General features: G+C 36.7%; 1 protein-coding gene across 3 annotated transcripts in view; it reads right to left on the bottom strand.

Moving 5' to 3' along the window:
* Window positions 1-27,948, bottom strand: part of LOC138075831 (lymphocyte antigen 75-like) — a 121,692-nt gene that overhangs the window by 61,844 nt on the left and 31,900 nt on the right. For all 3 annotated transcript variants that reach the window (XM_068967874.1, XM_068967875.1, XM_068967876.1), the window contains exons 13-23: window positions 27,299-27,441; window positions 20,699-20,780; window positions 19,700-19,768; window positions 15,723-15,837; window positions 12,232-12,267; window positions 11,669-11,844; window positions 10,765-10,832; window positions 10,396-10,475; window positions 9,369-9,508; window positions 7,535-7,640; window positions 7,136-7,296 (exon numbers count right to left, since the gene is read on the bottom strand). In XM_068967874.1, the coding sequence (XP_068823975.1) occupies window positions 7,136-7,296; window positions 7,535-7,640; window positions 9,369-9,508; window positions 10,396-10,475; window positions 10,765-10,832; window positions 11,669-11,844; window positions 12,232-12,267; window positions 15,723-15,837; window positions 19,700-19,768; window positions 20,699-20,780; window positions 27,299-27,441 (1,176 nt within the window). The remainder of the gene's footprint in view (window positions 1-7,135; window positions 7,297-7,534; window positions 7,641-9,368; window positions 9,509-10,395; window positions 10,476-10,764; window positions 10,833-11,668; window positions 11,845-12,231; window positions 12,268-15,722; window positions 15,838-19,699; window positions 19,769-20,698; window positions 20,781-27,298; window positions 27,442-27,948) is intronic.

Genomic DNA, 27,948 nt, shown 5'->3' with positions numbered 1-27,948 from the left:
CTGATACACTTTCAAAACATGGGAAAAGGGCAATTAACTTTAGAAATCACAAACCAAAATAGTAGTAATATTGATAAATACATCTTCAAAACAGATAAAGAAAACCTGTTAGAAGACAAAAGCAATTATAGTAATATTTAACACTCTGCTCTCATTCTTAACATTGCAAGTAAGCAAAAAAAGTGATGACAATTAATTTAACTTATTAGATACTTATAAACTTTTTATAATGACAAATGGTGTTCCATATAAGAGAGAACTCACCTTAAAGCTTTGATCCTATACTTGTCACTATGAAACATCCATAAATAAAAGTATCTATTTAGATTTCATTTGTTGACCACAAATCAGTAACATTAGACATGAAAATTTATTCAAAGTATATTATCCCTACACTCTTCTAAATGTTTGAAACATATTACTCTTAGAAAAATAAGAAAAGTAAGCTTATCCCAAGTTGGCAATGAACAGGGAGGCCTGGTGTGCTGTGGTTCATAGGGTTGCAAAGAGTTGGACACCACTGAGCGACTGAACTGGACTGAACTGAACTGAAGCTTATCCAAGGAGCTATAATATTTTCTTTTAAATACTACATGCATGCATACATACTAAGTTGTTTCAGCCATGTCTGACTCTTTGTGACCTCGTGGGTTGTAGCCCACCAGGTTCCTGTGTCCATGGGAACCCATGTCTCTTATATCTCCTGCATTGGTAGGTGGGTTCTTTACCACTAGCAACACCTGAAAGTGAAAGCTGCTCAGTCGTGTCCAACTCTTTGCAACCCCATGGACTATACAGTCTGTGGAATTCTCCAGGCCAGAATACTGGAGTAGGTAGCCTTTCCCTCCTCCAGGGCATCTTTACAAATAAAAAACTGAAGCTTCAGAGAAGTGAACTTCTTAGGGCATACTAAATGGCTGAATGGAATTCAAATCCAGACAATCTGACTCTAGAGTTTAGCCCTCAACTACTGTACCAAATCCCTGTATGATTAAAGAATGATCTTGGAACAGGATTCTAATATCACATGGTTTTGTTCCTTCAAACTTTCAGAGAAAGATAACTTCCCAGGCTGAGTAATAATCTCAAAACACAAAGGCAGAAAACTACCCAGTTCATCTTATGAAACTGTCACAATCAGAAAAAAAAAATCGAACAATATGGCATTAAAAAAATTAACTCTATGAATAGAGATGAAAATATTCCCAAATAAAATTCTAACATCTAATTCAGTAGAGTAGTAAAATAATAATCCACCTTCAGTAATTAGGTTTTATTACTGAAATTAGGTTTTATTTAGGATTCAGTAATTAGGTTTTATTTAGGAGATAAAAATGGTTTTATCACAACATCTATCAATGGGCCACACATCCATGGGCCTAATGGGGAAAACTATATGACACAATTTTAATAGATGTTGAAAATAAATTTTAGAAAATCTACTACTTATTCTTGAATAAAAATTTAAAATAAACTAGTTATAGAATGATATATCTTGAACAAAAAGTACACATCAAATATAAAAATGAAAGACTATAGGACAAAGATAGTCCTATTAGAGTCCAGATCAAGTGTAAGATATTATTTAATACTCCTGGTATTTACCATGGTTCTGGAAGTCTTACCACATGTAGTGAAGTGTGAACTGTTATTCACAATTTATGATTATCTAATTAGAAAACCCAGGAAAATCTAGTGAAAAACTCGGAGAAGTAGTAAGAGTTTTTAGTAAGATGGATACCTATGAAATAAATGTACAAAAATTTCCAAACAATAGGTTTCCTACACATCAATAAGAAAATTTTAAAAAAGCTGCCATTCTCAATGGCAATAAGAAAGATAATTTCTATGAAAACATCACTGAGGAATTTAAAAGGAAGACTTGAATTAGTGGAGAGACATGTTACACCATATTCTTGAGGAAAGATTAACAAAGAGATGTCAGTTCTTCCTAAAATGTTGTCAAATTCTCACCAGATGTTTTCTATTTAAGTGTTTAGAGTGGAAATTAAGTAAATAATTCTAGTTTGCCTTGAAGAATAGACATAACAGCTAAAATTTTTTAAAAGCAAGTAATAAAGGATAACTAATCCTATTATATTTTTTGAAATATGGGAACATGGTAATATTTAGAGCAGTGTGAGAGCTATACAGGAGTATGTCTCATACATAGATGCACACACACACACTTCACATATGATAAAGAAGGCATTCTATATTGATTTTAACAAATGGAAGTATATGCAATAAATGATGGTAGAAAATTGGCCAGGATTAGGGGAAAGGATTAAGTATCCATTGACAATGTATACCATATACAATGGATGTATCATGTTGTCAGAATAAAAAGGCAAGCTATAAAACAAAAAGAAGAAAATAAAGGCATATATTTAACTCACATTATAACCTTAAAAGAATAGAGGGAAAAAAAGAAACAATAGAGTTAAACATCCAACAAAAAAATCAAAACTTATTTCTGTAATATTTTTGGTATTTAGACTCGAAGAAAAATCCTATGAAAATATCTGCAATAAATGCAAGAAACACAGGGTTTGCACAGTTAATGTTTACACAGTCATAAAAACAGTAAGAATTACAAGAAGACTTTGACAGATAAATTTTCTTTTTTTTCCCTTCATTTTTCTTTCTTTTTTTTAATTTATTTTTTATTTTACTTTATAATACTGTATTGGTTTTGCCATAAATTGACATAAATCCGCCAGGGTGTACGTGAGTTCCCAATCCTGAACCCCCCTCCCATCTCTCTCCCCATATCACCTCTCTGGGTCATCCCAGAGCACCAGTCCCAGCCATCCTGTATCCTGCATCAAACCTAGACTGGTGATTCGTTTCTTACATGATAGTATACATGTTTCAATGCCATTCTCCCAAATCATCCCACCCTCTCCCTCTCCCTCAGAGTCCAAAAGTCTGTTCTATATATCTGTGTCTCTTTTGCTGTCTCGCATACAGGGTTATCATTACCATCTTTCTAAATTCCATATACATGTGTTAGTATACTGTATTGGTGTTTTTCTTTCTGGCTTACTTCACTCTGTATAATCGGCTCCAGTTTCATCCACCTCATTAGAACGGATTCAAATGTATTCTTTTTAATGGCTGAGTAATACTCTATTGTGTATATGTACCACAGCTTTCTTATCCATTCATCTGCTGATGGACATCTAGGTTGCTTCCATGTCCTGGCTATTATAAACAGTGCTGCGATGAACATTGGAGTACACGTGTCTCTTTCAATTCTGGTTTCCTCCGTGTGTATACCCAGCAGTGGGATTGCTGGGTCATAAGGCAGTTCAATTTCCAGTTTTTTAAGGAATCTCCATACTGTTCTCCATAGTGGCTTTACTAGTTTGCATTCCCACCAACAGTATAAGAGGGTTCCCTTTTCTCCACACCCTCTCCAGCATTTATTGCTTGTAGACTTTTGGATCTCAGCCATTCTGACTGGTGTGAAATGGTACCTCATTGTGGTCTTGATTTGCATTTCTCTGATAATGAGTGATGTCAAGCATCTTTTCATGTGTTTGTTAGCCATCCGTATGTCTTCTTTGGAGAAATGTCTATTTAGTTCTTTGGCCCATTTTTTGATTGGGTCGTTTATTTTTCTGGAATTGAGCTCCATAAGTTGCTTGTATATTTTTGAGATTAGTTGTTTGTCAGTTGCTTCATTTGCTATTATTTTCTCCCATTCCAAAGGCTGTCTCTTCACCTTGCTTATAGTTTCCTTTGTTGTGCAGAAGCTTTTAAGTTTATTAGATCCCATTTGTTTATTTTTGCTTTTATTTCCAGTATTCTGGGAGGTGGATCATAGAGGATCCTGCTGTGATTTATGTCAGAGAGTGTTTTGCCTATGTTCTCCTCGAGGAGTTTTATAGTTTCTGGTCTTACGTTTAGATCTTTAATCCATTTTGAGTTTATTTCTGTGTATGATGTTAGAAAGTGTTCTAATTTCATTCTTTTACAAGTGGTTGACCAGTTTTCCCAGCACCACATGTTAAAGAGATTGTCTTTACTCCATTGTATATTCTTGCCTCCTTTGTCAAAGATAAGGTGTCCATAGGTATGTGGATTTATCTCTGGGCTTTCTATTTTGTTCCATTGATCTATATTTCTGTCTTTGTGCCAGTACCATACTGTCTTGATGACTGTGCCTTTGTAGTAGAGCCTGAAGTCAGGCAGGTTGATTCCTCCAGTCCCATTCTTCTTTCTCAAGATTGCTTTGGCTATTCGAGGTTTTTTGTATTTCCATACAAATTGTGAAATTATTTGTTCTAGCTCTGTGAAAAATTGATAGGTTGGTAGCTTGATAGGGATTGCATTGAATCTGTAGATTGCTTTGGGTAGTATACTCATTTTCACTATATTGATTCTTCTAATACATGAACATGGTATATTTCTCCATCTATTAGTGTCCTCTTTGATTTCTTTCACCAGTGTTTGATAGTTTTCTATATATAGGTCTTTAGTTTCTTTAGGTAGATATATTCCTGAGTATTTTATTCTTTTTGTTGCAATGGTGAATGGAATTGTTTCCTTAATTTCTTTTTCTACTTTCTCATTATTAATGTATAGGAATGCAGCGATTTCTGTGTGTTGATTTTATATCCTGCAACTTTACTATATTCATTGATTAGCTCTAGTAATTATCTGGTGGTGTCTTTAGGGTTTTCTATGTAGAGGATCATGTCATTTGCAAACAGTGAGAGTTTTACTTCTTCTTTTCCAATTTGGATTCCTTTTATTTCTTTTTCTGCTCTGATTGCTGTTGCCAAAACTTCCAAAGAATAAAAAATTCACATTTGATGAAATTAAAATTATTACTGAATTAATATACTTTTATTAGAAATCAGAGCAACAGAAATCTAACAAATGCTTTTACTAGAAATCAGAAAATATGGTATCACTTAAACTAACAAATTAGCAAGCATTTTTAAAAGATAATGCTCCTTAGAACACTTTAGTAGAGGCAATGTAGTAAAGAAGCTAAGAATGCTGCCTCTACAGACTCAGATTTAAAAGCCGACTCTGCACGTATACCCTGAATGACTTCTGGCAAGTTATGTGACTCTCTGTCTCCACGTTTCTAAGACAGGAGAGGAGTACTGACTGTTTCACATTTTTTGTGCAGATCAAATGAAATGATACATGTGATGCATTAGTAGAATGTATGACACATTAGCTGCTCAGTAAATGTTGGAAATTATTAATATACTGGTATGAATAGCAGAGTAATTACAACATACTGCTGACAAAAAAATAAACTCATAAACCTTTCTGGAAAGCAATTTGTTAACCAGAGTTTTGTAACTACTTATATCTTTTGATCTGGCTACCTAAATCTATCCTAAGGAGGTAACCTGAAATATATAGCAAAGATTATACAAAAAGATGTTAACTGCAGCTATTTAAGATTATGCAAAACTGAAAACAATGGAAACTCTCAGCATTGTATAGGTAAATGATGGCAATATATATCAAGAAATACTGTGCAACCATCAAAATGGTTATCAAGTATATCCTTTAATGGCATAAGAAACTATTGATACTTATATAATACTAAATGAGAAAAGTAGATATAATAGTATATAATCTTATCTAAGTCAAGAAGACAGTGTATAGAAAAGTCCTAGAAGAAAAATGCTGAAATATTCATTGTGATTCCCTAGATCAGGATTGAAATATGGTTTGAAACTCATTTAGTAGGTCATGAAATCACTTCAGTAGATCTTGATTCTTACTTGTGATAATGAAATAGAATAGGATAGAATACAGAGAATAGACTGACTATACTAGGCTAAAGCAGACTAGAATAGAAAGCAATATAAGCTCTAAGGGTAAGTATTATTACCTGAAATTTTTGTTTCAATTCAGTATTATATTTATATCTATGTGCTAAATGGTTCTTTAAATGTATTTCTTACTATGGAGGCATGAATTAAAAGTTTAAAAGCTACCAGCCTAAATATAAGCAGTATGTAGGTTGATATTTTTTTTATGTTGTTTATTCTTTTATAACTTCCAAATTTTCTATAATAACCAAGCATTATTTTAATATTTACTTTGTAATAATTACATGTTTCAGTTCCCTTTGCCATCAATCTTGAGCAAAGTTCCATGGCATCAGTTATATCACTAAATGTCATCTAGCATGTACTTTTAACCTCTTAATAATTTTTGTTTTCTGTGCAAAAGATGGTTTGTATCCAGCAAATAAGGAAGACAGAAGCAATGGACAGTAATATCATGATACAGGATAACTATTGTTAAAATAATGCCTTCTTCCCTTCTACAGCTTCTTTACATTTAGATCTTAGGGGAAAATGATCACCAATCACCAACTGTGTACTTTTTACTTCAGAAGACTAAATCTGACAGCTCCAAATTCCAAAATGATAAATAAAGCCTTTATATTAGCTTTTATTTGCAGCTCACTATTGATGGTTTTGGGCTTCCCCGGTGGCTCAGATGGTAAAAAATCCACCTGCAGTGTGGGAGATATGGCTTTGATCCCTGGGTCGGGAAGATCTCCTGGAGGAGGGCATGGCAGCCCACTCCAGTATTCTTGCCTGGAAAATTCCATGGACAGAGGAGCCTGGTGGGTTACAGTCCATGGGGTCGCAGACAGTCGTACACAACTGAGTGACTAAGCACAATGAAGGTTTTACATGGTTATAAAATAAATGCTATGGAATCTGATGCTACTATGAAAAACTAGGGCACCTACACAAAGGCTGGGGGAGCTATGTTGTTGTTCTTCTTGTGACAGCTTTCTTGATAAAATTCATAGAGGGTATAATTCACCCATTTAAAGTATACACTCTATAGTTTTCAGCATATTCACAGAGTTGTGCAACCATCACCCTCAATCAATCTTAGAACACTTTCACCACCTTAGAAAGAAATCCCATATGCTTCAGCCATCACTGCCAATCCTTCTAGCCTCCTTAGTCTCTGGTAAATAGTAATTTATTTTCTATCTTTATAGATTCGCCTATTTGGCTGTTTCATATAAATGGACTCATAAAATAGGCCATTGTTCTTAACCCAATAATTTGTGAAAGGCTCAGGTATTTCATAGAGCTACACACTGTACTGATTAAAAGAACAAACTTACATTTGGTGGTATTCGCAGCCTCCGACCAACCAATAATGGGTGAAAGTTACTGTATGTCAGCTCTCTGTTATCCATCCATTTGTTTATCTTTTCATAAGCCGTCCAGCGCAAACCAATCCATAAAGAAGCTTCCATACCCGGAAGCAGGGATGTAATAAAATCTGTCAGAAAGATATATATATATTTTTAAAAGCATCTGATTTATTGAAATTAAAGGTATACTAAAAATGTCAATGAATACTTTGAGCTTATCTAACTACCAAGATAATCTTTGATTATCACCTAACTATAAAAAGTAATTTAATAAGATTCTTTTCATATGTTAATTCCCCACATCTTGCCAACAGGAACTTGGCCCCCAGATCAGAATAAAATATGTTTACAGAAGAATTCGGCTACCTTGCTCTCTCTGGCTCAACACTGAAGGAAGGGTTCCACCATAGGTATGACAAATATCACTGGCTTCAGAAAATGTGACAGATTTGGGGTTGATCCTTAGAAAACACTACAAACAAAGAATACACACGAAGTATAAAATTTCAGACAAATGAAAGTTCATATAGGAAGTAAATGCTTTATCTTTTAGAGAGCTGCTAATTTTTTGTCTGTAAGGTACAGAAATGTGCAAAGCAGTGTCATAAGAATGCAGACCTATACTCTCCATTTAAACAACTGAAGAGCAGTCTTTGAACTATTGTTTTAAAAATTTCCAATTTACTGAGTATTTCCTTGTGCTAAACACTTTGCACAGCATTATTTCATTTAATTCTCACAACAAATGGGGAAATGGAAGCTCAGGGACATGAAGAAACTTTACCCATAAGTGAAATAGCCATAGCATGGTCAGCATTTAAACTCTGCTCCATTTGATTTCAAATATGTATTCTTTACCATTACCTTATATTAAAAAAAACCACCACATTTTAAAAGAAATCATCCCACTGTCTCTTGGCAGGATATTTTAATTCAAAGGGGTGAAAGGGATTAAGAGATACAAACTATCAGAGTAAAATAAATCACAGGGATGTTATAATTTTATAATAACTTTGTATGGTATATAATCTATACAAATATCTGATCACTATATTGAACACCTGAAATTAACATACTATTTTCAGTAAACTGTACTTCAATAAAACAAATAAAAACTCTACAAATTTATATCAACTATGTAAATTAATCTAGTCCTAGCACCTTGGGGGAAAAAAGATTATTTTAATTTTAAAAAGTCAAAATATACCCCTAATATTTTAAATTTACTATAGACACTTTCAGTTGCCAGACCCATCTCTTCCTTTTTCTGTTTGATATTATAGTTATGTTATTGTGCAGTAGTATGGCCCAAATTATGTTCCTTAAACATTCTACAAAATTTTTTTTTCAGCCTCCTTACAGACAAGAGTGGCCAGAGAGATATAAAGTCATTGGGAGACTTCTAGAAGACTCCCCGAACAAACACCCTGAACTTGAGCTTGGAAGCCTCAAGTTAAGGATTGTAGAGCAGAAAGACAAAGGGAAGTCTGGTTTTGAAGACCACAGAGCTTTCATACCAACCCCAGCCTGCTTATCTTCAAATTTCTTTTATCTGAGAGAATAAATGTTTTAGCATACTGTAGTAATTTCTCTTTTTAGCAGCCAGTTGCATTTCCTAAGATATATACACCAATATGAATTGTGCATCTCAAGGAGGCAAATATAGAACGTGGCACTTCCCAATCTATTTAATCATAAACCCTACTCTGGAGGCAAGATCAATGATTAATATTTTGTTAGCATATGTGTATATTCCCCAAAAGTAGTCTGGGAAACATTGATTTAATTTGATTGATAAATGCTGCTTGGATGTTTTCCTTAAGGAGGAAAATTTATCAGCTAGAAATTCAGTCAGTTTCCTACATGCCAAAGAGATAGTCCTGATTAGTTAATGTACTATTCATTGAAAGATCAACTTCAGCAATTTAAGTGTTAGCAGCAATGGAACAGGAACATGGTATTCTAAAAGGCCAGCTGCTGCTGCTGCTGCTGCTGCTGCTGCTGCTGCTGCTGCTGCTAAGTCGCTAGGCGTGACTAACTTGAGAGTAACTCTGTTTCTGAAAATGTAGAGAATCAGGTGAGATACTGAAACATGCAGAGTCTATTTTAGTGAAGTTACTTGGGATGTCATTCTGCCATGGGCCAAATAACCTTCATGAAAGCAATCATCATCTGCACAATGTAGCAATTCCCTTTTTACCTTGTTCTGAAAAGCAATCCAGTCCCCAGAGCACTGCACTTTAGCTGCAGAATCTGGACTATATTTTTCTAATGAAGATACATTGTATTTTTCACAGACAAAGGGCAACTTGGTACTACAGTCTGCAGGTTTTCGTAAATCTGAGAAGTGAAAAGCAAGATTACTGTGGTGATAATTTTCCATTCAGCACATTTTTAAAAACAATCCAGTAGTAAAGAAAGTCTCTTTAAATCAATATTTCCCAAATGGTTAAAGTATATTCTTCTTCTTCCCTAGCTATTTTTGTCTCCTATTATTATTACTCATTTCAATAGGTTGTTGCATACCAATATTGCTTATAAAAATGCACAAACTTGGTGCATTTCCTAGTGGCAGGAAACAGAGAGATGAAGGCTCTTGGGAGGGGGATAGAGACCTAAACTATACTTTAGAACTGCTGCCTGCTCATCTTTGTGAATTTGTCTATACCCTCACCAGTTAGGAAAGGGTAAGTAACTGCTTTAGCAACTGAAAGTCGCTCAGTCACATCTGACTCTTTGCGATGCCATGGACTATACAATCCATGGAATTCTCCAGGCTAGGATACTGGAGTGGGTAGCCTGTCCCTTCACCAGGGGATCTTTCCAACCCTGGGATCAAACCCGGGTCTCCCTCATTGCAGGTGGATTCTTTTACCAGCTGAGCCACAAGAGAAGCCCACAAATATTGGAGTGGGTATCCTATCCCTTCTCCAGCAATTTTTCCCAATCCAGTAATTGAACTGGGGTCTCTTGCATTGTAGGCAGATTCTTTACCAACTGAGCTATGAGGAAAGCTCAACTGCTTTAGGATAAAGGAAGTCAAAATATTCTCAGTGAAAAGCACCTTTACTTGCATTTGGAACTTGAGCTATTGTCATTAGCAATAAATCAGAACAAGATAAAGCTACCACATGTATAATCAAAAGGAAAACAAGATTAAGCTAGTAATTGAACCTGAAGTTCACATATTACATAATCAACATTAAAGGATTTGGAATTAACCTTACCATTAAACCAAGTCTTGGCAGACAGGTAAAAGCATTCCTCTCCAAATAGTATAGGAAAGCGATGCCATGGGTCTCGTGAGCTGAAAGAAGACGAGAGATGTGACAGCTTGCAATGTAGTTACATGTTCCATCTTGGGCTTTACTGTAAGCAATTTTAGTTCTAAATTTAATGTTAGGCCATTATTTTATACTGCTTTTTTCTTGATACTCATTTGCAAAAGGATTTGGTTTCTCAGTCTAGGTAGTTAAGGATTAATATTCAAAACTAATTATAAATAACTGCTCCATTTAGTATTAAATAAAAGGGGATTTGGGACAGATTCTTTTACATGATAACTTTACAAAGGCAGCATCAAAGATGTCACATACTGTATAAAACGATGTGATATCAGCTGTTCAGTAGTTCTCACCCACCATTTCTGCTCATCACTAGATATCTGAAAAAAAACAATACAAAAACAAAACAACCAAGTGAACGCCCACCCTTGCATGTGCTAACTTTTCTAGGAGAGTTTTGATTTAAATACCCTGGCTTATCAAAATCACAAACCACTAAAATTTCTGAATATTCATTAGTTTACTAAATTACATAAACTGGGTCCTTTCACTGAAGAAAGTAATTTAGAAACTTTTTTTTATATTCACATGCCCTATTTTATATACAGAAAATATGGTCACTGTAATTGTGGACATACATTAATGGAACATATAATATTCTACTGCTACGAATTATAAATTTTAAAATATATGAATTACTTTTCCTCTAAAAAACTATTTTGCAGAGTTAGTTATGCTTAGAAACAGAATTTCAAGTTAACTACAAAGTTATAATAACTTTTGGCGCTCATCTTATCAGTTGACATTTATAATTAATCTTGAATATTTTAAAACATTATACAGTTCTATTTAAATTTTTTCTAACATGTAGTGATGAACTTACAGGTTGTTAGGCAAACTTCACTTGAGAGGAACATTCAACTTTTGTACATTTAAAAATTTTTTGACAGAATAAATACAGTTTCCCAGGTGGCTCAGTGGTAAAGAATCTGCCTGCCAATGCAGGAGCCACAGGTTCTGGGCCCAGGTTCAGTCCTTGGGCACAGAAGATCCCCTGGAGGAGGCAACGGCAACCCACTCCAGTCTTCTTGTCTAAAGAATCCCATGGATGGAGGAAGCTGGGTCCATGGAATTGCAGAGTCAGAAACAACTGCGCACACATGCCCAACAGAATAAATATAAAAATTAAAAAATAAAATACATTCTTTTAAATTACATTTGCTATCTTGTTTTTGATGGCTCTTAGTCCTGTAAAAGATGTTAAACTAGCCAGAGAACTGTGATTACTATCACAATACAGAACAGCTTCTTCATAGCTTAAGTGGGGATCAGCAACAAACCAATATTCACTCCCTTCTATTACAACTGGAGGTCCATGAATTCCAGCACGCTCTAAAGAAGAAGAACAGCAGAGTCAGGACTGCATAAACTCAACTGCACCCTCTCAGCATGCATGAATACTCAAAACTATTTATAAATAGTAATCCATTTAGATTACTGGCTCTCTTTGCCCATGGTAGTTCTGCCTGGAAGGATTCAAGGATTTCTGAGCCAATGAGCAGCTCTTGTACCCTTCTGTACTCATGAAGAAGGCTAAATCCAGCCTCAGAGTCTCATCCCACACCAGCCAATCACCTTCCCTCCCTGCAGACACTTCATTGCATTTGAAGACATAATAGAGAAGAAGCTGGCACTTGGACCTGGGCTTAAATAGTTAACTAAATACACCACTGAAAAGGTAAAAGCAACTTTGGATACATTTTAGTCTTCTTCACTCACCTGGATTGTACCAGTCTGGTATTTTTAGAGTATGACCTGTATAAGAAAGCAAGTGGCTTAAGTTTAGTATTCAATTATAGACCACAGCATGCTTGCAATTTTGCTGAGATTTGTTGATTTCTGGCCAAACCATCTCCTTTCATGTTACGATCACTTCACTCTGAATTTTGCAGGGCCTATGCTAAAGCTGTTTTTGTGGCAACCGAAAAGGCAGATTTGCTAAATATTAATACAGTATAACTAGCAGTTCTCTACCTTATATTGTGGAAGTCATAAAAGAAGACTAGATGGATAAAATATAGTTAATAATTAGGAAGGACAAATAAGTAAATGAATATATTGTATATATTACATTACATAGGAATATGTAAGATAATCATCACTGTAGGATGAGGTTGCTCAGGAACCACATCTCCATGTAATGCAATTTGAATATATTTAGGTTGGTAGAGTTTATTGTTTCCCAAATTACCCTTTGGAAAAAATGTTCAGTGATCCAGTACTGAAACTTTTGAGGAGAAACAAAACTGGGAGGAAAATAAAATTCACTCAGCAAGGATATATGGTACCATACAAAGAATTATGGTCTTTGAAGCTGGGTGAGTCAGTGTCCAAATGCCCTGACTCTTTGCTGCTGTGCTACTTGGGATCAGTTGCTTAACTCTCTGAGCCTCAACTTTCTATTTTATAAAAATGAAACTCTCCTACCTAACTCACAAAGACAGTGTGAAGATCACGTAAGATCACGCTTATGGAAGCACCCCAAACAGGGCCAGGCACAGAGCAGTCCCCTCAGGGTGCTAGTTGCTCTTCTCTCTCTTTACATTCTGATCATAGGCCACACTGGTTTCAAGCCAAAGACATAACTTGATGAATTTTAGAAATGATAGGGTAAAACAGCTGTTCTTCATTTTGCTATGTATCAGGGCCAACGCATGAGAAGACTCTACTCAAAGGAATGCCTACATGTCCAGCATCTGTGGTTTTTTCCTCTGACTCAGCCCTCTGTACACTGGATGATTTTCATTAACAATGCTGCAGATCAGTTAAAAACAGTTTCTTGTTTGTAATCTTGTCTGTTCATTTGTATGTTGGGGGAAAGCTATATGTTTAACCTTTACATTTCTTTACATTAGTGAGAAAAGCAAAATAAAAGGTACCTTTTCACACAAGATTACAAACATGTTTGTGTGTACAAAGTATCAAGAAATACAATTCAACAAAGTTTGTTTATAGGTCATTTTCCAAAAACTTTTTTGTGAACCTTATTTTTGATATAGTTATCTTGACTAAAAAACTACTTAAAAAGTACATATATCAATAGATTATCATTTTTTAAAATTATGCTGTTAAATTATTTCTTTTAGAGAGGAGGGGACTAATTAGAACCAGATGGATGAGATAATAAAAAAGGCAAGCGCTAGAGAAAAGGTTGGGTGATTTGAGCTACTGAAGAGGTAAACTGCTTCAAGGAAATCAGAAAACACATTAATACAGAAGTATCTAGTTGAGCAGGTTTTGGTAGTTGTAATTACCAAGGAAATATCCACCTAGTGAATGAGACACACTGTAACTCAAATTTAGGGACTTTCAAAGGGAAGTTAACATAACATTTAAACCCTGCATCAAACCATCACTGATTGCTTCAAATGACAGACATTTGAAGGCTGAGGAAGGTTGAGATGGGACATTCTTTAGTTTTAAATTTTATTTCTGCATTGGACAGAGCAGGGATGCAATTATTCAAAAGATTTATTTATTTATTTTATTACTTGATTTATGTTTTCTAAGCAAATATAAATAAAAACAAAAAATATATTAAAAAGAAAACCACGGTTTTAATATTTCCTGTGGTTACTGGATTGTCATTTCTAAGGTTTTCCCAGTGTAAACTCTAGGGCCTGTTTCACCACTCAAACATGAGGCAGGGGAACAGCTATCAGGAAAATAAAGAGCATACTTAACAAGCATACTTTGGAGGAAGCAAGGACACTCTCTGTGGCATGCCACATGGCAAAGAATAATAGAAGTATCATAACTAATGCTTCAAGCCAGAGACATTGTCCAAGTTAATTATATATTAGTTATTTTGCCACTTGTTTGAAAGGTGTCCAAACTGATTTTCCTCTTTCAGGTTAGTCAATAATTAGGACTAACTCAGGTATACTTTTTCCTTTAGGAAAACCCCATCAACACAGACACACATATACATACTTTCTTTTTTATTAAGCATCCCTCAAGTCTGCTTTTGTGAAAGAGACTTGCCAGATACTCTACCAGATGTTGCATCTGAAGCTTTTTTTTTTTTTCTTCTTTATTTGGCTGCTCCAGGCCTTAGTTGTGGCATGCAGGATCTTTAGTTTTAGCATGTGGGATTTAGTTCCCTAACCAGGGATCGAACCCAGGACCCCTGTATTGGCAGTGCAGAGTATTAGCTACTGGATCATGAGGGAAATACCTGAAGCTTTTTCAAAGGCAAGGTGGCTCCTCTTAGGAGAGAAGAACCATCTTCTAATAGGCAGTTATTATCTCTTATTAATGAGATAATCTTTGGGTTCTTGGAGAACTTTTAAGAAGATATCCCTTTGGTCTCAATGAGCTGTCTACATTCAGTTCAGAAATTCATTTTGGAACTTTCTGGGCATTTACCATTGTGTTAATTAATCTAATCTATCTAAAATCTGCTTAACAATAATTTGGCAGTTAAAATCTTAACATTTTCCTTAATATATCCTTGACATTTTCCTATTATAAAGTGAAGTAAAAGGATATCTATTTATTATCTTTTCTCTTTTTTGTTACCAAGGCCTCTACTATCAAGCTAACTAATATCCTGAATTTGAAGGAGATAAATTTAGTAATTCTGAGCTCATTGAAAATTGTTTCGAAACTATTAAAAAATTTAGATTTGGGCCCTGCCCAAATTTGATTTCCTGACTTTTGCTTCATTCTTCCAAAGCTTGTCTTCATTTTACAACAAAATTATTAAAATGATTAAATGGTTCCTTTTACTTTGTCTCTTCTTTCACTTGGAATAATCTTTCATTCCAAGGCCTAACCTCCCTAAACTAGTCTTTTTTTTTTTTTCTCAACTAGTCTTAAATGTTCTCTCCTATACAAATTCTTTCATGATAAAAGAGAAAGGTAGTACCTAATTTCCAAAAGGCAGCCTTTTACTAGGGTTAGGAGAAGAGGGAGTCAGAGCATAAGATGGCTGGTTGGCCATGGACATGAACTTGGGCAAACTTCAGGAGATGGAGAGGGACAGGGAGGCCTGGCGTGCTTCAGTCCATGGGGTGGCAAAGAGTCAGACACGACTGTGTGACCAAACAACAATGACAACAGGAGTCAGGCAGGAGCTTACTATATTAACTGTATAATCAAAGGCTTTCAAAACTATAATTATAGACTAAAATGCTCTCTTAGATACTCGGATCAGCAGTCATAATATTCACATGAGAAGACTGGGAAAAGAAATAACCACTACTTACCTTTTGGAATCTGGCACACCCATTCGAGTTTTGCATCACAAGCAAAAGGCCTTAGATTCATAAATTCTCTGTCATCATAAAAATACCAGCTTCTTCGCCATGGCCTTTGAATGACCTAAAGGAGGAAGAGGATTGCAGAATATTTCCAAGTTGACGCAGCCCTTATACAACACTAAACTGTAAGTCTTATGGTCTTTAATTCTACTTTAGCTCTAGAACCTAAGATATATGTTTATGAATGAACACCGGAAAGAATGCAGTGTGTAAGCAGTAAAATTTAAACTGCATTAAGCAAGAGCCTTCAGAGGTACTAATAAAGGAAATATAGGGTCATGTTTATGTCCAAAATGCAAACTACTGTTTGTTTGTTTGTTTTCTGTTTTTATTGATATGAAATAACAGAATCTTACAACTTTAAATTTTGGAAGGACCAAGCTAGAGAAGAATATTTGGTTCAGTGATTTCTAAACACCAGGCTATGATCATAGTGGATCTGTGAAAAGTGACATAAAAGTTGGGCATCAGGGGCCCAAGTTTGTTCTTTGGTGTTGGTTTGTGTACCTGGGGTGTTGCCTTCCTCTGTGTGATCTAAGGGGCTTCCCTGGTGGCTCAGTTAGTAAAGAATCTGCCTGCAATGCAGGAGACCTGGGTTCAGTCTCTGGGTAGGGAAGATCTCCTGGAGAATGGAATGGCTACCCACTCTAGTATTCTTGCCTGGAGAATTCCATGGACGGAGGAGTCCAGCGATGGCTCTCTACAATTTCCAGCCAGCAAGCAACAGGGAGAGGTAAGGGGAGGACAAGATCTGGTAGGAGCATCCACCAGGTTTTGGACTGTTTTGTCTCTTTTGAAAAAAATTATTTATTTCTGTATTTATTTATTTTGGGACTGCGCTGGGTCTTTGCTGCTGCACACTTGCGGGCTTTCTCTAGTTGCAGTGAGCGGGGGTTATCCTTTGCTGCGGTGTGTGGGCTTCTCACTGTGGTGGCTTCTCTTAATGCAGAGCACAGGCTCTATGCTTGCAGGCTTCCGTAGTTGCAGCACACGGGCCTCAGCAGTTGTGGCTTGAGGGCTCTGGAGCATGTAGAGCTGGGTTTCAGTAGTTGTGGCACATAGGCCAAGGTGCCTTGCAGTATGTGGAATCTTCCCAGACCAGGAATCAAACCCACACCCCCTGCACTGGCAGGTGGATTCTCAACCACTGGACCACTAAGGAAGACCTGGACTGTTTTCTCTTAAGGGCAAGATTCTAGAGGGTACTGCAGTAGGTGAGGTAAGATTCTCCTTCCAGACACTGCCTTAGTTGGCCTTGTTCCTGATCAGTCTCTTCTATTTAGTTTTTTGGTAGGTTTTTCCAATCTCTTCACATATAGGGACGCAATTTATATCAAACATAGTTTATTGTATGAGTGTTCTAGAAACTTCCAAACTTCCATTGAATTTTCATTCTTTCATGTGTTAAATCGGGAATTCTATAAAAATGGCATGATACTATAGTGTTTTACTAAAAACAGTTCCTTTGAAACAGTGGTTTCCAAGGGACCTCTCAGTACTTTGTCTCAACGTTCTTGTAACATTTCTAGTCAATCATATTCTTGAATCTCTTTCTTGGGCTTATATAGCAAAGATGTTTCCTAGATGCCTCTTCCCTCTTCATCCTCTTACATTTTAAAGGAAATGGCAACCCACTCCAGTGTTCTTGCCTGGAGAATCCCAGGGACAGGGGAGCCTGGCGGGCTGCTGTCTGTGGGGTTGCAAAGAGTTGGACACGACTGAAGCAACTTAGCAGCAGCAGCAGCAGCAGTCACCCTAAATCCACTTCTTGGACTTCTGTGCTTTCTTTGGCCACAGCGCGTGGCTTGCAAGAGCTCAGTTCCCTGACCAGGGATTGAACACAGACCATGGCAGTGAAAGCCAAGAACTCTAACCACTGGGCCATGAGGGAACTCTTTTTCAATGGACATTTTTCCTTCAACTCCAGTTTCTTGATTCTAACTTACCACAGGATATTTCATACTGCAAGCTTGGATTCAAAACATCAGTTAAAGCAAAGTGTACTATTTTCTTTATAAACAAAGATCCCCTTCTGACTGTTTCTATACATGTCATAGAGCATAGCAGAGACTCAGACATCTGCATTTAAATTTCAGTTCTGTAATCATGCAAGTTACTCAGAGTTCACATTTCTTCCTCATGAGCTGGATATAGTAACAGTAACTACCTCGTGTGTGTGTGTGTGTGTGTGTGTGTGTGTGTGTGTGTGTGTTTTAGTCGCTCAGTCATGTCCAACTCTTTGTGGCTGCATGGACTATATGGAGCCCGCTAGGCTCCTCTGTCCATGGGATTCTCCAGACAAGAATACTGGAGTGGGTAGCTATTCCCTTCTCCAGGGGATATTCCCCACCCTGGGATCAAACCCAGGTCTTCCACATTGCAGTCTTTACTGTCTGAGCCACCACGGAAGCCATCTACCCCATAGGGTTGTTTAATATCAAGTGTGATAACAGATGTGACATGACTGTGCCTGGCTCAGGAGCTCACAGATGTTAGCTGCTGCAGCATCAGCACCATCACCATCGCCAGCAGCGTTACTCTCCTGGAACACTTTTGTTCTTGCATAAAACTTACACTTTGTCACAGTCCCTATAATTGCTTATCTATTGTCTTTATCTTCTACTAGCTTATAAGTTCTGTGAAGGCACAACTATTTTATATTTTGTCATTGGTGACCCCCCCACCCACCCCCACCCCTAGAGTATCACAGACTGCTTGGACATACTACCTACAAAATGAAAAATGAAATCAGACTTCCCTGGTGGGCCACTGATTAAGAATCGAACATAGGTTCAATTCCTGGTCCAGGAAGATTCCACATGCTAAGGGGCAACTAAGCCCACGTGCCACAACTACTGAGTCAGTGCTCTAGAGCCTGTGAGCCACAAATACTGAAGCCTGTGTACCTAGAGCCTGTACTCTGTAACAAGAGAAACCACCACAGGGAGAAGCCTGTGTCCAGCAACAAAGATCCAGTCTGTCAAAAATAAATATAAATAAATTTGAAAAGTTAAAAAAGAACAAATTTGTAAAAGAAACAAGGCAAAACAAAACAAACAATGAATGAAGTTTGCAAGGGAAGAGGCCTAACTGGCCTGTGTCTTCTGGTCCTATCTGTCTTTTGCATCTTGAAATTTGTCTCAAGAGGAATCTTCTCACACCCTTCTTAGGTCATGTCAAAAACCTTTATCATGCTCTGCTGCCTACCAAAAAACTGCACAGACTCCTTAACCTGGCATCAATCTAATTTCCCACCTTTGTTTTCAACCACAGTACCAATTAAAACTTCTTGATCTGCATTCTGTTCCCCTCACTGACAGCCACTCCCTTCCACTTCCACTTTCTTTTATGTCTTATACTCTCCTCCCTGAACAAACTCTATCCATCCTTAAAGGTCCCATTCAGCTCCCACCTCTTTTGGCTCTTTGGGGCTTCCCTAGTGGCTCAGGGGTAAAGAATCCACCTGCAATGTGGGAGACCTGGGTTTGATCCCTGGGTTGGGAAGATCCCCTGGAGAAAAGAACAGCTACCCACTCCAGTATTCTGGCCTGGAGAATTCCATGGACTGTATAGTCCATGGGGTAGCAAAGAGTCGGACACAACTGAGTGACTTTCACTTCACTTCTCTTTGGAAACACCGCCATAGAAATTACTTTCTTCTGAATTTCCTTCTTCAACCCACTCCTTTGGAGCTAATTACTGCATAGTAACAAGAGTCATCTTTCTTGAATATGAATTTTATCTTCTCACATTAAGTGTAAGTTAGGTTGCTTGAGGGCTGGACCACGAGTGTACTTTTAACCTCTGACTGCACCTAATATCATGCTCCACACACAAAAAGTACTCCATGGTCTGTTGCTTGATTGCATGTACTGCCAGATTTATTTTTTTTAAATATGCAGGCTTTCTAGCATTGTACTGACCTTGACAGCAGCACAGTCTCTGATATCATAATCCTGCTGAAACTCATTTGCCGTGATAATAGTAGACACCTTAAAAGACAAGAGAGGCTTGAGAATTTAAGACTGATGTATAAATATTTGCAATTTAGATGTAATTTAGGCAGCTTTAATAACTCAAGTGCGTTCACATGCCAAGGGAGGAAAACTTTTTCATCTCTTTTTTTATGTCAGGATACTAAATCATGAAGAGGACTTATAAAATGTCATGATGTCATTGTTTCCAAGCAAAGGCAGCCACAGTTTCAGAAGTGGAGGTTAATTGTGTATTAAGTTCACAGTTGGATCACAAAGAATCAGGGGCTTGCAAAATACTTCTTCTTTTTTTGCATGTGTTGAAATGCTAGTTATTTGATTAACTCTTCTCAGATATGCTCCAATTAGAAAATGAAGTCAAGGAATTTTACATTTAGAAAGAAAACACAGTGATTTGACACAACAGCAATGTGGAGCAAATATTCAATATTTGAGAATAATTTGTTTCTCTAAGTGTTAACTAGAGACTAACACTCCTCTCCTTAGGATAATGTAAACATTTGAAATAAGATTTAAGGACTTTTAAAGGTTCTCCCAAATTGTTCTTTCAATAAAGACTTTTTTAACATAACTCATTAATTTTAGATAATAAAAATAAAAGCTTTTCATTATGAAAAAGGAAAAAATACAAAGAAAAAGAAAAAAAATCACTTTTACTATCCCCAAATGACAGCTATATTTATATATCTATATTTTTATGCTTTGGGGCTACATATAGAGACAATACATATGGCTATTTTTTTAAGTAAAAATGAAATTAGTAACATCTTTTCCCAACTTTATATATGTGAATCTATTTCCACTTCAATAAAGATACATCTACATAGTCTTCATGGTTGTATGACTATATTAATTAACAATCAACTTACTTGTTACTGAAACAAATATTCTTTCCATATTATCCCTCACAAGAAAGATTAAACTTACTGGTGTATGATCACTCCATTGCCAGGATCCTTGTAAATCGGGGCTCCTTTTATTTAAACCTATCCAAAGCCAACGCTGGTCACTATGTAAAAAGAAGTGTTAAGAAAAGATGAGCACAGCATTTGGTAAAAACATTTAGCATTTACATGTCTAAAATGCTTAACACAGGTAAGTTTATTCAGAAAACTTTGTCACTAACTGAGAGACAGTTTCAAGCTATATAAAGAAGTCTTCTGAAATGAAATTGAACCGTAACTATGGCGTAGCCATCAAAAAAGTACCATTCTTTTTAAAACTAAATTTTATGTTATTTTCTTCATATGAAAGGCAAAAATTCTTCTGCTTTGAAGAACTTAAGAGTAAAAAAAAAGAGTATATGATCATTTTAAAACTTTTACTGCAGAGCTTCAATGTTAGATATTGTTTTCAGATGCAAAACAACGATAGCAGGACTTCCTGGTGGTTCAGTGGTTAATACTCTGCACTTTGAAGGCAGAGTGCGTGGTTTCCATTCCTGGTCAGGAACTAAGGACCCATATGCCATGGGGTAAGGCCAAAAACAAACAAACAAAAACAACAACAGTTTTTCCTTATAGCATTTTTCTGTAACTATCAAATATCTTTTCCTTAAAGTGCAGAACAAACCACGTAGGTAACCTTTTATTAAACAAGATTTTTAAAAAATTAATTCCCACTGCCCACTAAGTTAAAGTAAGAAAAGCATTTAAGCATTTTCTAAACACCAAACGCCATGGGTTATACTAGAACAATACAAGTAAGCAATCACTTAAGTGAATACATTTAACACTCATAACTATTATACTTTAATGTACAAATCATTGAGCTATGTGCAATGATGATACAGAAATGTACAAGACATAATATCTACCCTCAAGTGGCATATAAACTGGTCAGGGAAACAAGATGTATATGAACAGAGAAACTATAAGGCCATTTTTGAAAAAGCATCAAATGATAAAAATTGGCATATATTTTAAGTAATACAAAAATTTGAAAAAAAGGAGAAGTCATTGTGAACTGTAGGAAGTCAGGAAACATTTTATAACATTAGTAGAACAAAAGACAGTCTTCAAAGAATAGCTATTGTCTCTTTTGAGTCATAATCTGAATGTTTACCATGTGTCAGTATTCAGATTGGCTGAGAGAAGAAACAATTAGAATTCCAAGGAAGAATGTACACAACAACACACAGAGTCAGGGACACACATTGTCAGTGATCCCTTTCCCTCACTTTAATGTATGCTCTAGCCAGGGAGAGACTTTCAGTATAAACAGAAAAGAAATAACCATAAAAAAATTTCTCCACCGCTGACTTTTCTTGAAAATACTCTCTAAAATGTAGTATACTTCTTAGGCCTTAATAAGTAGGTCGTTTTCCATGCATTTTGGGGGAGTGGCACTGGTTACTTCTGTATAATTTAAACTTTTGATTGTATATATCATGTACCATAAGTACATGAGTGAAAATTATAGATGCAAAATAATACATATATAAATACTAAATATAAATAGAACACATATTAGAAAAGGAGTAGAATCCAAATCCAACATTAATCTCTATTTTCAAGCTCAGCAGAATATATGGATTGTACAGTTCTAAGACTGCTGGGAAATATAGTGAGTTTGCATTTAAAAATATTTCCTAGTGAATCCAAGGCAGAAACAAACTTAATTTTAACTTCCCACTTTTTAATAATTTTCTTCATTTATTTCCTCTGTTCAACATTCCCTCATATTTTAACATTAATAAGCACATTTTTCATCTTGCCAACCTCAAGCCTTTCAACTTACTGCAATGGAATATAAGGACAGTCCCTTTTCAGTTGTTTATTGTTACAGTGTTTCCTTTCAAAGTGAAAGATCACCAATTTGTAGAGTTAAGATAAATCAAGTGGAGATGATTAAGTCCAGTTTGAATTTAGCAGCTAAAAAATGATTTTTCAGTTTGTGTTTTCAACTAATCAGAGATTTCTTACAGACTTACAAATGTATCATACTTCTTGAGTGTTAGATTTCTAGATAGTTGCCAAATACATTATAAAAAAAGACAGCTAAAATAAAGAGGTCAAGTTTGTTTCCTCATATTTAATTTCTTTCTAAACCTTGTAGATTATTTATTTAGGCCTGAAGAATTTATGCAGAATTTTGTGTTTCCCTAAAGTAAATACTGGGCTTCTCTTGCAGCTCAGATGGTAGTAGATTCTGCCTGTAAAGCAGAGACTTGGGTTCGATCCCTGGGTTGGGAAGATCCCCTGGAGAAGGGAATTGCAACCCACTCTAGCATTCTTGCCTGAAGAATTCCATAGACAGAGGAGCCTGGTGGGCTACAGTCCATGGCGTTGGACTTGACTGAACAGCTAAGACACACACAAAGGAAGCATTAGATATTTTATCTTCACACAATCAACAGTACAACCTGAAGATGATCAAAGACCATTTGCCATCTGCATTTACTCTATAGCGGTGGTCCCCAACATTTTTGGCACCAATGACTGATTTCATGGAAGACAATTTTTCCTCAGACTGGGGGCTGGGGGTAGAGAGGTGGTTTGGGGATGATTTAAATGCATTACATTTATTCTATACTTTATTTCTATTATTATTACATCAGCTCCACCTCAAATCATCAGGCATTAGATCGCAGAGGTTTGGGACCACTGCTCTATAGCAGCTCCCACAGAAAACTCTTTAGACGTCTGTCTCCAACATTTCCACCGAGTCTGCTTTTAACTCCCCATCTTCCCTTAGAAACTTCTGCTTTCAACCCCATTTCTGCCTCCTCTGCTGCGTCTCAGTGAGCAGCCTCCTAGACAGCAGTTTGCGCATGGTCCAAAATTTCTGATCTTTACTACTTTCTGAGATTGAACTTCATTTCAACCCAGATCTTTACAGCTTTCAGCTTTCCTTTCAAGGGATTTATTAATGTGTTATAAATATAGAAAATAGTAGCTACTTGTGGGGTTTTTTTTTTTGGTGTGTTAAGAGGTGAAAAATATTTCCTCATTTGTAACCTATTTCTGCTTTGGCCTGATTTATTAGGCAGATAAACAGAAGAAGAAAATTGGAAATCACATTAATCATTGCACACCTCTAATGTAGATTAAAAAAAAAAAACTGAAGGAAGAAATGGGTAACTGAGGAATTAAATCTAACTGAAAATTTCTCTCTATATATAAATTCTTCCACTCCAAGTACTAAGGCTATGAGGTGAAGAAGACATTGCATGAAACGTTACTGTGTGTATCTGCGGTAAAATTTCTAACTCTCAATCAAATTTCCTGCTGTATCTAGTTCCTAAGGAAAATAGTACCTGAGCAATAACTGCTAATAAACACAATTTGAAGGGAGTGCTTAGTCTGTAAAGCCTTAGATTTATATCCAAATCCATTCATGCCACTTCACTGGAGGTAGCGTACACAACAGCAGTTGCTCTGCAAACAAAGCTTTCTTCCCTAATCCTAAAGCTATTTTTGTTTTACAATGGCTTTCTCTGGTGGGCTGCTGTTAAGAGTTGCAAAGATCTTAGAGCCTCAGTGATCTGGTGCGCCCTGAAGCCTTTTCACTGAAATACAAACAGAGATGTGGAACTCAGATTGTGAGAAGTAGAGCAGTAATCTGACTTCACTCCTTGGCAGGCAAAACACAATTTGGACAATGGACATCTTGCTGAGAAAGGTCAATCCCTGCAATAAAAAGCTAAAGGTGTTCAAGGAATAAGCTTTAGAATCACTTTCTGATATAAATGGGCTTGTTTCCTTCCTTTTCTTCAAGCCATGGTTATAATATTAAATAGGTTTTAGAATATGTTGCCTAAGTATAGCATAAACAAATGACCTCTCATTAACAGAGCATGTATTAAGCAGACATTACAGTCTGTTTAATATGGCAGTATATCAGAGACTAGGATGAATATAAATACAATATGGTCCCTATGACTGAAAAGATTATGGTAATCTGTTGTTTCTTTGTGCTTTCTGTTTTCTTTTTTTAACTTTTATTTTATATTGGGGTACAGCTGATCAACAATGTTGTGACAGTTTCAGGTGAACCACAAAGGGACTCAGCCATACATATACATGTATTCATTTTCCCCCAAACTCCCCTCCCAACCAGGCTGCCACATAACACTGAGCAGCATGCCCTGTGCTACACAGTAGGTCCTTGGTTATCCATTTTAAATATTGCACTGGACTTTATGCTTTGTTATTTTATTCCTTTATAATGTGCTGTATGGGCCTTTTCACCCATTAAATATTCGGTGGATAATATACTCTTTACCATTTTAAAAATTTATAAAATCTGTGTTTCTGTATATAATTTCCAGGTAAAATGAGGTATTTATTATGCTTTAATTTTTTTAAACCATTTCATCTCTTTATATCCCAGTTTTTATTTATAAACAGAGTTATAAACTCTGGTATTAAGCAGAGTTAATACTGGTTTTATTAAAATATTATTGTTTCTCTCTCAGAAATTAGGATAATTTAAGATAATTTTTCAGTTACATAGACTGCATTATTTAGACTGGAGCTGTTTTTATGTTATGTATTCTTCCTCCTAACTCTTTTTATTCACCTCTCAACTGGAATATGTCTTTGAAATTTTTTTCAAGTGCACTTAGTCGCTCAGTCATGTCCAACTCTTGTGACCCCATAGACTGTAGCCTACTAGGCTCCTCTGTCCATGGGATTCCCCAGGCAAGAATACCAGACTGGGTTGCCATTTCCTGCTCTAGGGGATCTTCCCAACCCAGGGATCAAACCCATGTCTCCTGCATTGCAGTCAGACTTTACCAACTAAGCTACAAGGGAAGACCTCATTTTTTCAAGTAGAGAGCATAAACAGTATCCATTACTACCTTCACAAACGAAAAATCCACTAAATTGGGAACTAAAATCAACACAATCAAACATTTACTACCTCAAAACTTTTTAGATCTCAATTTTTAAAGTGGCTTCTTATAGTTAATGTCCTAGAGAAGGTGGCTAATTGGATTTTCTTGGTGTTTTGGTACCTGTTTTACTTTTGCTGTTTTTTTTTTTTTCTTTTTCTGAGTCAAAATGATCAGCAAAGTATTCACTAAGATATATTCTTATATCTTAGTGATTCTTTTCCATAATTTTACCTGGTATACCCTGAATACCAGGGTATAGATTACCTGAATATAGATTTATAAATTTCAGTCTTCTTTTCAAAGAGAGGGGGGAAAATAAATCATGAAGTAAAAGGCCTTCATACTCATGACTGCTCCAGAGCTTCAGAAAAAATTTCCTCCTATGATACCAATACTTGGCTCATATTTCTCCACATTATCCTTGAAGACATCAGGAAAACCATTCAGGAATCCTCCTACATACCATCAAAATTACAGCGGCTTATTGACTCCATCTTTGTAACATCTCAGACTACCTTATACTGTCCCAGCTTACTGCCCATCCTCAATATAGTTTTCTACCAGAGGCGCTGCAATAGCTTTAGAATTAATTATTTTGCATCTACCTCGTGTCTGTCTCTCTCACGCACAGACTTTTTGTTTGAATGCTTTTTGCTTATTGACTTAAGATTAAACTCCTTCCCTAGCAAGAAAGGACATTCCAATTTCATATACAAACTCCACTTTGTGGCGATGCTGTAGGCTCCCTTTCCTTCACCATCTCCGCATACTCTGGTCTCAGTTCCTTTGCTCATGTTCTGTTTTCCCTGGCCCCTTCTCCCATCTTACCCTTCAAATAGTCCCTGTTTAGAAAACCGGTTACGCTTATTGATTTATTCCTGGCTGTGCGGGGTCTTCACCGCTCCCTGGGCCTTTCTCCAGTGGTGGTGAGCAGGCCTGGGGCTGCTCTAGCTGCAGTGCATGGCCCTCTCACTGTAGCGGCTTCTCTTGCCGTGGAGCTCAGGCTTTGCTAGCTGTGGCACACGGGCTCAGTAGTTGCAGCTCCTGGGTTCCAGAGCACTGGCTAAATAGCTGTGGCACACAGGCTTAATTGCCCCCTGGCATGTGGCATTTTCTCAGGATCAGGGATCGAACACTGCACTGGCAGGTGGATTCTTTACCACTGGGCCACCATGGAAGCCCCTGCCTTACTTTCTAAGAACCATCCTTCTTCGTAATATTTTCCCCAATTGTACCACCCAGAAACACTTCCTCCCTGCTCTAAATTCCCCTGGCCTCTCCTTATCTATGTTCTAGATTTTTCCAACCATATTTTTATTACCCCCACTGTTGGGCTTTATTACACTACACAAAGGGTGGTGACTCTGTCCCTCTATGCTCTGATCTCTCGTAGCATCTTGCACGTAAGAATGCTTGATGTTGAATGACTGTTAAAATACTGAATGATCCTTTAGATAATAAAACATGTCAGTTCTGAATACCTGTTGTTTAGTTGTTAAGTCATGTCCTACTCTTTCACAGATCCCATGGACTGTAGCCTGCCAGTCTCCTTTGCCCATGGGATTTCCCAGGCAAGAATACTGGAGTGGGTTGCCATTTCCTTCTCCAGGGGGTTACGTAGAGGATGTCAAATTTAGGATAGAAGATCTCACTCTAAAAGATCAGAACTGCTGCCTGAACATTACCTGAACTGTTCTGTTAAAAAGTGAAGAAACTCCTTTATTTCATCCATGTGACTGAAGCTAAGAAGATGTCCTCCAAGCGCTTGGCAGAATCGCTCAGCTTCTTCCCAGTTTCTCTTTCTTACAATTCTTTCTCTATGAAATAGCTTAACAAAATATAATGTTAATTTGTTTTCTTATATTATCATTAAGTATTTATAACTTTAAAGTCAATCACAGTTGAATGTGTGGGTCTCTGAAACGGATTCTTAGAAGTGTAGTAGACTGAGGTAAAGGCACATACACTGTGACACAAACAGGTCCTGCTCAAAGTGTCAACCAGAGGCCAGCACAGGCACCAGTCACTGTCAGTGGAGGGATAACCTTCCTTAGCCAGGCTGGGGAACTGCTCTGACATGACACCATGTCCTCTTGCATTCCAAGTATCTTGAGAGATAAAATGAAGTAAGGTTATAAAGAATACACATGAATGCTCTGGGAGTAGGTTTCTGCAAAGAAATGCGCTAACGGCAAATTTTGAACATAATAGACTGAGACCTGCACAGGTACAGGACTACTTTTGATGAAGAAGAATCAAAGGGCAGACTGCACTGGTGTGCGAACATTTACAGAAGATGGCAGAACAAAACTTGCCACTTTGGACTGTTCCTTTG

This window comes from Capricornis sumatraensis, chromosome 3 (assembly GCF_032405125.1).
Source record: "Capricornis sumatraensis isolate serow.1 chromosome 3, serow.2, whole genome shotgun sequence".
Lineage (NCBI taxonomy): Eukaryota > Metazoa > Chordata > Mammalia > Artiodactyla > Bovidae > Capricornis > Capricornis sumatraensis.
This window is presented reverse-complemented; position numbering and strand designations above follow the sequence as displayed.